General features: G+C 42.8%; 1 protein-coding gene across 6 annotated transcripts in view; it reads left to right on the forward strand.

The window, feature by feature from the left end:
* The window catches only part of SH3KBP1 (SH3 domain containing kinase binding protein 1), a 355677-nt gene extending 352194 nt beyond the window's left edge, over positions 1-3483 (forward strand). For all 6 annotated transcript variants that reach the window (XM_007991227.3, XM_007991229.3, XM_037986385.2 and 3 more), the window contains 2 exons: positions 1073-1136; positions 2425-3483. In XM_007991227.3, the coding sequence (XP_007989418.1) occupies positions 1073-1136; positions 2425-2466 (106 nt within the window). In that variant the 3' untranslated portion in view covers positions 2467-3483. The remainder of the gene's footprint in view (positions 1-1072; positions 1137-2424) is intronic.
* Positions 3484-16180: the final 12697 nt, after the last annotated feature.

Consider the following 16180-nt stretch of genomic DNA (forward strand, 5'->3'; position numbering starts at 1 on the left):
CCTAGCACTTTGGGAGGCTGAGGCGGGCAGATCACCTGAGGTCAGGGGTTCGAGACCAGCCTGGCCAACATGGTGAAACCCCATCTCTACTAAAAATACAAAAATTAGCCGGGCATGGTGATGCATGCCTGTAATCACAGATACTTGGGAAGCTGAGGCAGGAGAATCGCTTGAACCCAGGAGGCGGAGCTTGCAGTGAGCCAAGATCACCCCACTGAACTCCAGCCTGGGCGACAGAGTGAGACTCCATCTCAAAAATTAATAATAATAAAAATAAATAAATAAATAAAATAAAGGAAATATATATGTGGAGTGGTAAAAACATCTGCAATAAAAATGAAGAGCCAGGCTTAGTGGTTCATGTCTGTAATCCTAGCACTTTGGGAGGCCAAGGCAGGAGGATTGCTAGAGCTCAGAAGTTCAAGACCAGCCTGGGCAACATAGTGAGACCCCCATCTCTACAAAAATAATTTTAAAAATTGGCCTGGCACGGTGGTGTGCACTTGTAGTCCTAACTACTCAGGAGGCTGAGGTGGGAGGATCGCTTGAGTTTGGGAGGTTGAGGCTGCAGTGAGCCATGATCGTGCCACTGCACTTCAGCCTGAACAATAGAGCAAGACCTTGTCTCAAAAAAAAAAAAAAATTATAGTAAGTACATTTAAAGGCCAGTGATTGTGTAATAAAGGAGTGGTTATGGGGAAGATGACAGAATATGAACCTGTCATATTCTGACAGGTTACGTGAAGTCTAGTCATTGGGCAAGTCAGGCCACCATGCTGAGCCTCAGTTTCCCCATCTTCTCCTTTTGGGAGAAGTTTGGACTAAGGGATTTCAAAGGTCACTTCCACAACTACCAGCTGCTGGCTACGTATTTTAGGAGCCCCAGAATAATGGCAAGCCTTTCTACCTGAAACAAATTTTAAGCAGTAACAATGCAAAAAAAATAATGATGTTTTGTCCACAGTTTCTTTGTGAAAAAGGATCAGATGGATTTTGTAGTGATAATAGGTTTCTGATCTCTGATGAGGGAAGTCTGGGATTTTGGTTAATTTCATTGCCATTTGCTTTTCAGACGAGAGATTAAACAGTTACTGTCTGAGTTGGATGAAGAGAAGAAAATCCGGCTTCGGTTGCAGGTGAGTCCCTTTGGGTTCTGTTGCCTGTGAGTCCTAGGTTCAGTGGGGCAGGACAGAGTCAGGGCTTTTATTTCAAAAATAAATGATTGTCACCTCTCTGCAGATCTGGATACATTTCCTGTGACCATTTTCTTAGACTCGTATAGGCTTACTACATATCATTTCCCCAGGAAGTCTTGGGGAAGGGAAACGTTAGGAAATGTGCCCCAAATTGGGTTTCTCATTTGGAATTTATCTTTTTTTTTTTTTTTTTTTTTTTTCTTTTTGAGACAGAGTCTCGCTCTGTCACCCAGGCTGGAGTGCACTGGTGCGATCTTGGCTCACTGCAACCTCCGCCTCCCGGGTTCAAGTGATTCTCCTGCCTCAGACTCCCAATTAGCTGGGACTACAGGCACATGCCACTACACCCGGCTCATTTTTTGTATTTTTAGTAGAGATGGGGTTTCACCGTGTTAGCCAGGATGGTCTCGATCTCCTGACCTCAGGTGATCTGCCTGCCTCAGCCTCCCAAAGTGCTGGGATTACAGGTGTGAGCCACGGCAACTGGCCTGGAATTTATCTTAAACATCTCCTCTGCGAAAAGCCCCTCCCCCACCTCCATTTCCAAGAGGCCTCATTATATGTGGTCACTAGGGCTCCAGGGGCCACAGTTGTCCACGTTCAGGGGCATTTGTCCACGTTCAGGGGCATTTGCTCTTGATTTCTCACTAATGGCCATTTCTGTCCTGCCAGGGCATTAGAGCTCTGTCCCCTGTAGCTTCTGATTCAACCCTGCCGTTACCAAATGGCAGAGAATGCGTGGGAGTTCTGATTGACCGAAGGTAGACTTTCAGCTTTCATCCAGTTGGTGCCCTTGTGGTGATGGGGGTCCATGTTGCTTAACAAAGGATAGGTAGCTGCTTGCCATCATTTTGGGGGTACTGACAGACACCCCCTTGAGCCAACCACAGCTGCCTTCCAACACTGCCAGATGGCCCAGCCTGATAGGACCGCCTGTTCTACCCTCTGGCTAGGAAACTTGAATTACTGCTGCTTTTGACAAACTTTGCAGCCTGACAGCCTGAGAGTCAAAATGTTCACCATTTCCTAGTGCCTTGTGTCTGTGTGCCTGTTCTGTGTTGATGTCACTTCTGGCATTGCTATTGATTGTCCATTCTGATGTCATGTCACCTTTAAAATTGTCAGGTAGATAGTTTTCTTTCATTCGACCAGGTTTACAATCTTTCAGCTTCTATAAAACCAGCCGATTCATTACGACTTTGTTCCGTTCTTATTTTTCTCTTTCTAGATGGAAGTGAATGACATAAAGAAAGCTCTACAATCAAAATGAATACTTGATCAATGAAATGTCACATTATTCATCCTGAGTCCGAGACTCAAATTTTCTGCCCCAGCCAAAATAATCTTGTGCCAAAAGATTAAAGGTTTGCCTCAAAATGTCCCTGTTTGAAAGATTAGCACAAAAGTCTTGATAGCACAACACAAATTCCATCCAAGAGGAGAATCTTCCCCAGGGTTTAGTCCTGGGGCTGGCACTCGTTGTGACTTACACAGAGCAAAATTGTGCTAAAGGCTTTTCTACTCTGAGATCTCAATGCGAAATGAAAACTCAGGCAGTTTAGTCCATAGTGGTACTATTTTGATGATATTTTCCATTAATAAAATGTAATTTCAGATTATTCGTTTACAAGCTTTATAATTTTATGATTTTTTAATCGTGTTTTGTCACAGACTTCCCTAGTGTTTGTACTACACGTAGTCAGAAGCGAGTGTCCTTTTCTTTTGCTTCAGGCTGAGAGCTGCCTCGCTCTTTGTCCCCCCATTAGGATTCTATTACATATGCAATTGTAGGTTCAACCTGTCCCTTCCCCTGCCAGCAAACTCCACCACCCTAAGAGAAATTTTAGCTTATATATGATGGTATATTTACAAAAAGAGAAAGAGAAAATCTGGTATTTGCAATGATCTGTGCCTTCTTTTTACCACCCTCTTGATTGGAGCTTTTGTGATGCAGCTACCATGATTCAAAAAAATTAAAAAATTAAAATTAAAAAAAAAAATCTGCCACTTATCCAAGTCCACTAGAGGCCACTGTCTTCAAAGCTTCTCTCACCCTAGCCAAAGGTCCTAAGAGGAGACAGCTGTGAAGTTGGGCGTGCTCTGTGGTACCAGCTGTGACTTTTATATTTCTCCTAGTTTTAGGTTGTTCATGAAACTAGAAATGTCATCCCTGCTTGATTTTTCATCAGCCAAGTTAAACCCCTGCTTTCTGTCCTTTGCACCTTTTGCGTGAACAGAATATGCATTATTAAAGCAAAAATAAATAAAAGTAAAATGCAAATGAAAACAAGGGGGGGAAAGTTGTATTATTTCCTGCACTGGGTAACCCGTGTGTGTTATCGTTTAAACTGTATTCACATAATGTCATTTGCCTTGCTCACTTGTAACCCCTTCCTCAGGTCCAAGAGAATGGGAGGAGGGTCATGTTGAAGTGTAGCCATTGGAACTTTCTTGCATTTATGGAGTTGCTTTTTATTTTCCAAGGAAACTGATGTTTGCCTGTCCGCTTTATCTTTGTAGTACATGAACAGTTCAGCCTTAGACTATGTAACTGTTTTCTCATCCTTAGCTGAAAATGAGGAGCCTACTGTATTGCGAGACTGTTCAGGGGTAGGGGTGGAGGGGGTGGTCCCTTAATGGCCCCTGAAGATGTTGGATGTGTTTCTCGAAAGCTGCTTTTGTCTATTTCCTGAGTTTAATAGTGAAACTACTAAACATTAATAGATTTGCACAGCCACAAAGAATGAGAGTTAATGATACTGAAGAAGTGATGCAAAAAAATCACATTATTGGTCATTGATAGTATTACAAATAAATGTCTCTTCCTTTCTCTTCTTCCCTCCCTCCCCCTGCCTTCCTCTTGCCTATGTGCTCATCCTTGCTACCTGAGGCTGTTATTTCCCTCCAAGTATTTACTTGAGCCCGAACACCTCGGTCTTCCTGGGTGGGGGCACAGTTAAGGGAAGGGAGTGTATAAGGAAGGAAACCTCACACCCTCCATTCCCATTCCTGGATATATTGCCTTTTCAGCAGCCTTGGGTTCAGTGTGCTTGGAGTCAGGAGTGCCAAGTTCCCAAGAGCAGCGTAAAATATCCCTGTACCCCTTGACAGTTTTAAGCATTTCTGCATTAAACTTGAAGATTCCAGAGATTCCCCACCACCTAATGATCTAAGAATGCAGATTGGATTCTTCGATGTTCAAATTTCTCATCTACTTATGAAAATCCCTAATTATATAGTTTTATATAACGTGTATACAGAGTAGGATTGTTGATTAAATTGAGCGGTTGGAACACCCTCATGGGGCACTGGCAACATGGAATGTAGAGAGCTGATGTCTTCCCCCTCATAGAGGCCATTGGCTTCCTTTGTATGAGGAGAGGGAGAAGTGATTCGGGAAGGAGAAGTTGGTATGTACAGCTTCACTGCTGCCCCTCGGGCTACCCAGCAAGAGGATTCTGCATCAAGGAACTGGACGAGCCGCTACCCAAACAGCCACCATCTTTACTCTTTACAAAATGGACCCATCGAGAATGTTGAAAAGCTTGGAAGTATCACTTTTGAAAAAAAAAAAATTATTTTGCATTCAGCATGGACTCGACCAGGCATCTATGGAGATTATTTTTTTGCTTCATTTTATAAAGTTGTATTTAGAAAAGTCTTAAGTATTGTGCTTTGTAAAGAAGATGATTAAAATGAAATTTTGTGAGAATAGTTTTGTTCAAAGTTGTCATGGTCCAAGAGGAATGATTTTTTTTTTTTTTTTTGGAATACCATTTTTCTCCACTTTATACAATTTGATTTCTCTCGTAGAAATATCCTTAGAAGACATGGAATATAGTGCCTCCCCCCATCTTTCCCAAGTGAACAGAAATAATCTGTGAAATCTGTGCCTGTGAATTCTATTTTTTAAATTGTTCAGTTTTATACTCATATCTAATCAGAAAATGCCAGTTAGGTATAAATTCTTTTTTAGTGTAAAAATTTTGAAGTCATCATTATTCAAATAACTGTGTAAGGCCTTTTTTCTTTTTTGAGACGGGGTCTCTGTCACCCAGGCTGGAGTGTGATGGTGTGATCTCGGCTCACTGCAACCTCCACCTCCCAGGCTCAAGTGATTCTCCTGCCTCAGCCTCCCCAGTAGCTGGGATTACAGGCGCCTGCCACCGCGCCTAGCTAATTTTTGTATTTTTAGGAGAGACGGGGTTTCGCCCTGTTGGCCAGGCTGGTCTCAAACTCCTGACTCAGGTGATCTGCCCGTCTCGGCTTCCCAAAGTCCTGGGATTACAGGCGTGAGCCACCGCGCCCGGCCCAGCCACTTTTATTCACACACAGTCCTCTAGGTGGCGTGCTCAAGTACATGATTTGCTTTCTTCCATAAGGACATCCTGTGTGTGTCCTCACACGTGTCTTTGCTTATTAGTGGCAGGATTTTCTTTCATAACCCGTTCCTTGATGGGAAAACTGCAGGATGTGTAATTTATTGCTCAAAGTCGCCACGGTGTATAAAAATAATTCCCAGGTCCCACAAAGGCCTTGGTATTGTAATGCGAGGTCATCACGGTCCCCTTTTTGTGGTATGAGATTAGGTTTTAGTCCTCTAGTTATTTTAGCACAAATTAATATCGAGATGTTTTGGCACCAAGGGGGCTTGATGAAAGCTTCCCTCTTTGGTTCTGTACAAATGAGAACTGTAACAAAGCACGCATGCGTGGGTGACCGGCATTCAGCATGACTGATTGTGGCATCCGACAGAGGGAAGCCTTGGCACTTCGGACCCAAGCCCAGGGAAGAAGATGCTGTGCCCAAAATTAGCACGAGTGAAGGAGCACAATGGCCAAGCCAGAAATAAATATCAGTGGTGTAAGGACAGGCAAGGATCAGGTCTCTTAAGAGGATGAACTTTTCCTGTCACTCCTAGTCTTGTTCCTAGGGTCACCAAGGCTTGGTTCCCAACATGTGGAGCAGAGGCAGCCCATGCAGCTGAGAAGAATCCATGAAGTTGGTACAGGTTTCCACGTGATGGTTTTACTTTATGCCCCCCCCCCCCCACCGTTTTTTTCTTTTCTTTTCTTTTCTTTTTTTTTTTTTTTGAGGTGAAGTCTCACTCTGTCGCCCAGGCTGGAGCACAGTGGTGCGATCTTGGCTCACTGCAATCTGCGCCTCCCGGGTTCAAGTGATTCTCCCACCTCAGCCTCTCAAGTAGCTGGGGCTACAGGCGCCCGCCACCATGCCCAGCTAATGTTTGTATTTTTAGTAGAAATGGGGTTTCACCATGTTGGCCAGGCTGGTCTCAAACTCCTGACCTCAGGTGATCCACCCACCTCGATCTCCCAAAGTGCTGGGATTACAGGCGTGAGCCACCGTGCCCGGCCTATTTCATGTCTTTTGAATTGATCCCAAATTGAAGTGGCTGTGGGGGCAGGCCCTTTCCACAAATGACAGCGTGCTCATCATGTTTGTGAATTTGGAATTCGCAATAAAATGGGCTCTCCTTTTTTCTTGTTGGAGCAATAGGTGATAACTTATTTCAACCAAACAACAGAACAAGGTGATGTAGTAGATTGTAGCTAGAATTTTCTGAGGACAAAGAAAAAAAACAAAAATAAACTGAATTCCTGGCAAACCAGCTTCATGGAGCCGTTCTCTTTAAGTGGCAACAAGTTTAATTAAGTTATGCAGACAATTATGTAACAATGTCATTTTACTCTTGAATGCTCCCTGTTCCCACCCACCCCATAGAATATTACCAGTTCTCCAAAAAGCTAAGATTTGTTAGCAAGCTTTGAGCTCTTTGATGGGAAGGTGCCCTGGAAATGCAAATTTTCATTATAGCTTCTATTAATTTAAAAACGAAAGAAAAAAAAAAAGGCCAGGCGTGGTGGCTCACACCTGTAATTCCAGCACTTTGGGAGGCCGAGGCAGGCAGATCACCAGAGGCCAGGAGTTCGAGACCAGGCTGGCCAACATGGTGAAACCCCATCTCTACTAAAAATACCAAAAATTAGCTGGACGTGGCAGCAGTCGCCTGTAATGCCAGCTACTCAGGAGGCTGAGACAGGAGAATCGCTTGAACCCGGGAGGCGGAGCTTGCAGTGAGCCAAGATCATGCCATTGCACTCCAGCCTGGGCAACAAGAGCGAAACTCCATCTCAAAAAAAAAAAAAAAGTGCCGGGCGCAATGGCTCATGCCTGTAATCCCAGCACTTTGGAAGGCCGAGGTGGGCGGATCACGAGGTCAAAGAGATGGAGACCATCCTGGCCAACATGGTGAAATCCTGTCTCTACTACAAATACAAAAAATAAAAATAAATTAGCTGGGCGTGGTGGCGCACGCCTGTTGTCCCAGCTACTCGGGAGACTGAGGCAGGAGAATCACTTGAACCTGGGAAGGGGAGGTTGCAGCGAGCCAAGATCATGCCACTGCACTCCAGCCTGGTAACAGAGTGACACTCTCTCTCAAAAAAATAAATAAAAATCAAAGTTTTAAGGGATTTACAAACCAATTTTTAAACTAACCCAGCTGATGAAAGCCATCCTGAAACCAAACGAAAAAATATGAAGAAATCAATAACATTTCCAAGGTTATTTCCCCCTGAGAAAAACAGAGATGTCTGGCCAGGCGAGGTGACTCATGCCTATAATCTCAACACTTTGGAAGGCCAAGGTGGGCAGATTGCCTGAGCTCAGGAGTTCGAAACCAGCCTGGCCAACATGGTAAAACTCTGTCTCTACTAAAATACAAAAAATTAGTTGGGTGTGGTGGTGCACGCCTTTAATCCCAGCTATGTGGGAGGCTGAGGCACAAGAATCGCTTGAATCTGGGAGGTGGAGGTTGCAGTGAGCTGAGATTGTGCCACTGCACCCAAGCCTGGGTGACTGGAGTGAAACCCTGTCTCAAAAAAAAAAAAAAAAGAAGAAGAAGAAGAAAACAGAGATGTCTTAGGAGACATACAGCAGATTCTTTTCAAGCATCATGAATATTTCCTAGACTCAATCTGAGAAAATCAAGAATTTGGCTGGGGCTGAAGCTCTGCCCTTGAATGCCAAAGGGAAATAGATGAATAGGGGGTAAACGGACGCCTGTATGAAATGCCTGCTCATCTCCCTGCTGTCGTCCCAAGGGAGCTCTCAGAAAATGTTCTTTGTTCTCAACCAGGGCAGTTTTCTTGGAGGAAGTACATCTGGAAGGAGGAGAAGGACATGAATTGAGAGAGGAATTCTCAGAGGAAGCTTTAGGCCTGAAGGTAGAACTGATATCTGCTTTAATAGGGATGCATGTGGTGCTGAGAATCTGGGTGGGGTGATGAGGAAGACAAAACAGTACAGCTGAGGGTGACAACTTTCGGGGTAATTGAGGACACTTCACATGCTGAGGATGGGCCTGTCGATGAAAGTCCCACCAATGAATCTTCCATGTCTTAAAAATGTTTAGGCCAGGCCAGGCACGGTGGCTCACGCCTGTAATCCCAGCATTTTGGGAGGCCGAGGCAGGAGGATCACCTGAGGTCAGGAGTTTGAGACCAGCCTGGCCAACATGGTGAAACCCCATCTCTACTAAAAGTACAAAAATTAGCCAGACGTGGTGGCGGGCACCTGTAATCCCAGCTACTTGGGAGGCTGAGGCAGGAGAATCGCTTGAACCTGGGAGGCGGAGGTTGCAGTGAGCTGAGATGGTGCCACTGCACTCCAGCCTGGGTGACAGAGCGAGACTCCCTCTCAAAAAAGAGAAAAAAAAAAGTTTAGGCTGGGCACGGTGGCCCACGCCTGTAATCCTAGAATTTTGGGAGGCCAAGGGAGGTGAATTGCTTGAGCTCAGGAGTTCAGTGCCAGTCTGGGCAACATAGGGAGACCCCATCTCTACAAAAAAAAACAAAAAACAAAAAAACAAATACAAAAATTCGCCAAGTTTGGTGGTACGTGCCTGAAGTCCCAGCTACTCAGGAGGCTGAAGTGGGAGGATCACTTAAGCCCAGGAGGTTGAGGCTCAGTGAGCTGTGTTTGCACCACTGCACTCCAGCATAGGTGAGGGAGTAAGACCGTGTCCCCACCGCCGCAAAAAAAAAAAAAAAAAAAAAAAAAAGGTGTTTAGAGCACCAGAATGGTGACTGTAGGCTCAAATGTAGAACAAAGTCACCTTGAGAATTTTTAGATAACTTTTTTTTTTCTGAATATGAAGGAAATATTTATGCCCAAAGTAGAAAATACAAAATATAAAGAGAAGGCAGACATTCTCAGAAACAGCCTTTAATTTTGGTCTCTGATAAGAAAGTCATTCTGCATTTATAGTTTTATAGTCTGCTTTTTATACTTAATTTTTTTTGTCTTTTTTTGTGCGAAAACAGTTTGTAATGGCTCCATAGTATTCCATCCGTAGATATTCCAGAAAGCATTTGACTAATCTCTTATCTAACATATATAGGGTGCTTATGGTGATGTGCCAGATGCCATGAGAGGTGCTGAATGCGACAGAGTCCCTGCCCTGAAGGAGCTCGGTGTAAAACGGGCAGAAGTAGGCAGGTAAACAGGCAAGTCTTCCTCAGTACAAAACACAACCACACAGAAAAGCCCCCAGAGCTTTGGAGTGACAGAGGAGACATGCCCACTGGAGCCCTGAAGGAGGGAAGGTCAGGGAAGGAAGCGCGCTTGTCATGAACTTAAGTTTTTACTTTTTAAAATAAAGTTGTCCTGGACATCTTTAGGCATCAATCTATATCCACATTTCTTTTTTCTTTTTTATTTATTTTTATTTACTTATTTTGAGGTGGGGTCTCACTCTGTCACCCAGGCTGGAGTGCATGCAATGGTACCATCTCGGCTCACTACAACCTCCATCCCCTGAGCTCAAGGGATCCTCCCTCCTCAGCATTCTAAGTAGCTGAGATCACCGATGCACACCGCCACGCCCGGCTACATTTGTGTGTGTGTGTGTGTGTGTGTTTATTTTTGGTAGAGACAGGGTTTCACCATGTTGCCCAGGCTGCTCTTGAACTCCTGAGCTCAAGCAATCTGCCCGCCTTGGCCTCCCAAAGTGCTGGGATTACAGCCATGGGCCACTACGCCTGGCCTATGTCCACATTTCTGACCTATCCTTAAGATAATTCCAAAAAGTGGAACATGAGCATAAGTTGCCTGATATTTTTAGCAAAAATCACCTTTGCCCAATTATAAACTTAGTTAATTATTAACATTAGCATATACAAGTGACTAACCACCCATCTTTCCTTAAAGTTGCATTTGCCTAAATCCTGATGGGGGTCAGGTCTGGGTCTCTTTTTTTCTGATTGGTCACTGTTCCAATGTCACCTCATCAGAGAGGCCCTCCCTACCCCCCTAAATAAAAGAGCAACTTTAGCCTTGACCCACCCCCAGAGTCCCCATATCAATACCTCCTTCATTTATTTTCCCTTGCTTGCTTTGTTTCTGTTTTCAATCTCCCCTCCCTTAGAATGAAACCACTCTGAGGATAGTGACTTTTCTGTCATTGCTCTATCCCCAGCACCTAAAACATTGACAGATATGTATTAATAGTAATCACTTAATATATAGTTGACTGAATAGATGAATTGGTAATTGTGACTGATGTCAAATGCAATTTATTCTATACATTTGAGCAGCCCGGTTGGACCTTTACTAAAACTTTAGCACAAAACTGGGGCATTAGGGAAGCTCCACAGCAAAAGAAACAGATACAAAGAAAGCCTTCAGAGCACTTTACTTGTATATGAGTCTCAGCCAACACCTGGACCCTAAGGAGAGTGCTTCTTGCATCACCATGGTTCTCAAAACCAAGTTCATATCATCTGAACACCATTTTCTCTAAGACGTCCAGTCACTACTTAGAAACCTGGCTACCTCTGTTTTAGAAAATAAAGTTTTATTTTTTCTTATACTCATTCTGGAGGGAAAAGAAATGAATTCTGGGCTGAAAATGGTGGCTCACACCTGCAATCAGAGCACTTTGGGAGGCCGAGGCAGGTGGATCACTTGAGGCCAAGAGTTCGAGACCAGCCCAGCCAACGTGGTGAAACCCCATCTTTCCTAAAAATAGAAAAATTAGCTGGGCATGTTGGCACATGCCTGTAATCCCAACTCTTTGAGAGGCTGAGGCGAGTGGATTGCTTGAGGTCAGGAGTTTGAGACTAGCCTGGCCAACATGGCAAACACCCCGTCTCTACTAAAAAATACAAAAATTAGCCAGGCGTGGTGGCACACACCTGTAATTCCAGCTACTCAGGAGGCTGAGGCACGAGAATTGCCTGAACTCGGGAGGTAGATGTTGCAGTGAGCTAAGATCATGCCACTGCACTCTAGCCTGGGTGATGGTGAGACTCTGTCTCAAAAAAAAAAAAAAAAAAAAAAAAGGAATTATTTGCTGACTCTTGATGCTTCTCTGAGGTTAGCTGAGAACCTAATTGCTCCCTCTCAGGGCAAACCATCTGCTCTCAAAGTGATGAATAAGTGGGATATGTAGGTAAGCGCTGGGCTTCTAGGAACAGCCATAGAACAGTGGTTCTTGGAATGTGGTCCCCAAAAGAGCAGCATTAGTATCACCACTGGGGAACTTGGTAGAAATGAAAATTCTTGTGCCCTGTCCCAGACTTACTGAACCAGAAATTCTGGAGCAACCCAACAATCTGTATTTTAACAAGTCCTCTCAGTAATTCTGATGCACGCACAAGTTTGAAGACCACCATCGTGGGGGGCATCAACTCATTCCCAGTGAGTTGTGTGTAGAGTAGCTGACAGCAGTCTTTTCCAGAAATCTCTAGTTGTCCTTGGCTGAAGCAAAGCAAGGTGCACTACTCAGAAATAATGCCATAGTCTATTTGGTTGAAACATATGAAACTAACATTTTTTTAGGTCAAATATGGTTGAATAGATAGGGCTTTCAGTTTCAGCTCAGAGATATGGAAGAGCTGCAAGAAATCCCTTCCTATGCTAACAACAAGAAAAAATCTGGGCAAACTGGATTAATAGAGAACTAAGTTCAAAGAGCAAATGGCCATGTTAATATCTGGGCCAGGTATGGTGGCTCACACCTGTAATCCCAGCAGTTTGGGAGGCCAAGGCAGGAGGATTGCTTGAGCCCATGAGTTCAAGACCAGCCTGGGCAACATGTCAAGGCCCCATCTCTACAAAAAGGACAAAAAGTAACCAGGTATGGTGTCACCTGCCTGTGGTCCCAGCTACTTGGGAGACTGACACAGGAGGATCGCTGGAGCCTTGAGGCTGCAGTGAGCCATGATCACACCACTGCATTTCAGCCTGGGTGACAGAGCAAGACCCTGTCTCAGAAAAAAAGAGGCACTTCTTGTAAGACATAGGATCTGAGCATTTGGTTACCAAGGGCAGAAGCCACCAGGTGCCATAGAACTAGGTAGAAAGATCAGGCTAGAAAATTTGACCAATTGCTGGAAGTCAACTGTGAGCTAACTTGAGAGCGTGCAGCTCCTGAGACAGACTCCCATCCTTCTACAGGCTTTTCCTCCAGGAACCCCACCTGGTTCTCACAGGGAAGATCAGGGGAAATCCAGAAAAAAAAAACTCATACTGGCTCAGGAACCACTGAGAAATCTACTCAGATCCTTCTCCCTTAAGGAACAAAAGGCTATTCTGCATGGGGAAAGACATGGTCCGAGGGCCCTGGTGAATTACCATTGCAACTAGGGGAGGAAACTGCACTCAACTCTAGCTCTTCATCTCAACTAAAAACAATTCAATCTTCAGAGAAAAGGGCTTCAATCTATAGACTGAAAACACTCATAGATACCCACTGCAGCTGGGAGAAGGGAATGGGAGAGAGCTCTATCCCTGGAGGAGAAACAGAAACCATGTGAAGGTTACACCCGAGGCACAAGCCCACTGTGTACTCCAAAGACTGAAGCTTAGAATATTACAGAATCCATCCCCCTACCAGCATGCTAACAAGCCTCCAGGAATAACAACAGCAGGGAGGACTGCAAGAGACAGACTTTGGGGAGCAGCACAAAGGGAAGTCCCAAAGCCAAGAGTGGTGGGGGACAAAAAAAGATCACTAGAGGAATCTGAAGTTTGTAATGTTCATAGGAAAGCAAATCTCAACACAGCCCAACTCCTGGCCAGATCAATATAAAGTCCTACACTAAAGGTTTATTATCTTAGTATCTACTGCCCTATATACAATGTCCAACTTTCAACAAAAAATTACAAGGCATGCCAAAAGGAAAGAAAAAGCATTCTGAAGAGGCAAAGAAGTGATCAGATTCAGACTTAGATATGGCACTGCTATTAAAGTATCAGAGATAATTGTATTGTGTTTTATTTATTTTTAGACGAAGTCTTGCTCTGTCACCCAGGCTAGAGTGCAATTACCTGATCTCAGCTCACTGCAATCTCTGCCTCCTAGGTTCAAGCAATTCTCCTGCCTCAGCCTCCCGAGTAGCTGGGACTAAAGGCGCGTGCCATCATGCCTGGCTAATTTTTTATTTTTATTTTTATTTTTTTATTTTTAGTAGAGACGGGGTTTCACCATGTTGGCCAGGCTAGTCTCAAACTCCTGACCTCAGGTGATGTGCCTGCCTCAGCCTCCCAAGTAGCTGGGACTACAGGAATGCATCACTACAGCCAGCTAATTCTTTATATTTTTTGTAGAGATGGGGTTTTGCCATGTTGCCCAGGCTGGTCTCGAGCTCCTGAGCTCAAGCAATCCGCCTGCCTCAGCCTCCCAAAGTGCTGTGATTACAGGTGTGAGTCACCATGACCAGCCTGATTACTATGTTAAAGTCTCTCACAACCTAAGTAGACATCATGCAAAATCAGATAGGTAATTTCAGCAGAGATGGGAACTATAAGAATCAAATGGCTAGAAATAAAAAACAGTAACTGAAATGAAGGCTATCATTGATGGGCTCATTGGTAGACTTGAATATTTACATTTAGTTGGATAGATAGCAAAACTGAAAAAGATAAAAAGAGAGAAGGCACAAATCACCAAATCAAGAATGAAACAGATATCACTACAGACCCTAGAGCCATTAAAAGTATAGTAAACAAGAACAACTTTATGACATCTTGGACATCTTTATGACATCAACATCTTGGAACAAATGGATCAATTCCTTGAAAACCACAAACTACCAAAACTTCACCAAGATAGAATAGACAATCTGAATAGTTATACAACCATTAGAAAACATTGAATTTGTAATTAAAACACTTTGAAAAATCTCGAAGTCTCAATGACCTCACTGGAGAATTATACCAAACATTTGAAGAAGTGACACCAATTTTACCCAATCTCTTCCAGAAGACAGAAGACAACAGAATAGTTCCCAAGCTATTTTATGAGGCTAGTATTACCCCAATATACAAACAAGGCAAAGGCAATACCAAAAAAAAAAAAATGAAAACAAAACTACAGATCGATATTTCTCGTGAACCTAGATGCAAATATTGTCAATAAAATATTAGCATATCACATTCAGCAATATGTAAAAAAAAGGACACACCACAACTAAGTGGGATTTATTCCAAGAATGCAAGGTTGGCTCAACATTTGAAAATCAGTGTAATCCACCGTATCAACAGGCTAAAGAAGAAAAATCATATGGTCATAGTAATTGATACATATAAAGCATTTGCAAAAAAATGAAATACACAATAAAAGCTCTCAGCGAATTAGGAACAGAGGGAACAACACCTACAAAAAACTTACAGCTAACATCATCCTTAGAGTAAAAGATCTGAATGTTTTTCCCCTAAGATCAGGGACTAGGCAGGGATGCCCACTCTCACTGCTCTTTTTCAACATAGTACTGCAAGTTCTAGCCACAGTAATAAGGCAACAACAACAACAAAAAAAAAAAAAAAAAAAAAAAAAAAAAAAGAGAGAGAGAGAGAGAAAGAAAACTCTCCCTTGAAGATTTACATGATTGTCTACATAGAAAATTTCAAGGAAACAAAAATCTCTTGAACTAATAAGTAAGCTCAGCAAGGTTGTGTAATACAAATTCATACAAAAAGTTGCATTTCCATATACTAACAATGAACATGTGAAGCCTGAAATTAAGCATCATACCATTTACAATCATGCTAGAGAAAATTTAATTCTTGGGTATAAATTTGACAAAACATGTACAGGATCTGTATGCTGAAAATTAAAATTCTAATGAAAGAAATCAAATAACATCTAAATAAATAGAGAGTCATACAATGCTCATAATTTGGAAGATTCAACATAATAAAGATGTTCATTCTCTCTGAATTGATCTATTAGATTTAATATAATTCCTATCAAAATCCTAGAAACGTTTTTTGTAGACATAGGCAAGCCTATTCTGAAATGTATATGGAAAAACATAGGCCAAAACTCAACCAAGATAGAATAGACAATCTGAATAGTTGTATAACTATTAGAAAAAACTAAAACACCCTGAAAAGGAAATCTCCAAGTCTCAATGACCTCACTGGAGAATTCTACCAAACATTTGAAGAAGTGACATCAATTTTACACAATCTCTTCCAGAAGATAGAAGATAACAGAATAGTTTCCAAGCTATTTTATGAGGCTAGTATTACCCTGATATCCAAACAAGGCAGAGGCAGTACCAAAAAAATGAAAATAAAATTACAGATCGATATTTCTTATGAACCTAGATGCAAGTATAGCTAAAACAATCCTGGAAAAGAAAAGTAAAGGAGGAATCCTTCTACCCAGTATTAAGAGCTACTATATAGCTTCACTAATGAAGACAGTGTGGTAATGGTGGTGGGACAGACTGATAGGTCAATGCAATAGAGAACCCAGAAAGAGACTCATACACATGCACAACTGAGTTTTGACAAAGGAGCAATTCAGTGAAGGAAGGACAAGCTTTCCATCAAATAGTGCTGAAGCACTTGAACATCCACAGGCAAAAAAGTAAACCTCAACCTAAATCTCACATCTTATACAAAAATTACCCCAAAATGGATCATGGACTTACATGTAAAAGTGAAACTAT

The sequence above is a fragment of the Chlorocebus sabaeus genome, chromosome X, assembly GCF_047675955.1.
Source record: "Chlorocebus sabaeus isolate Y175 chromosome X, mChlSab1.0.hap1, whole genome shotgun sequence".
Taxonomy (NCBI): domain Eukaryota; kingdom Metazoa; phylum Chordata; class Mammalia; order Primates; family Cercopithecidae; genus Chlorocebus; species Chlorocebus sabaeus.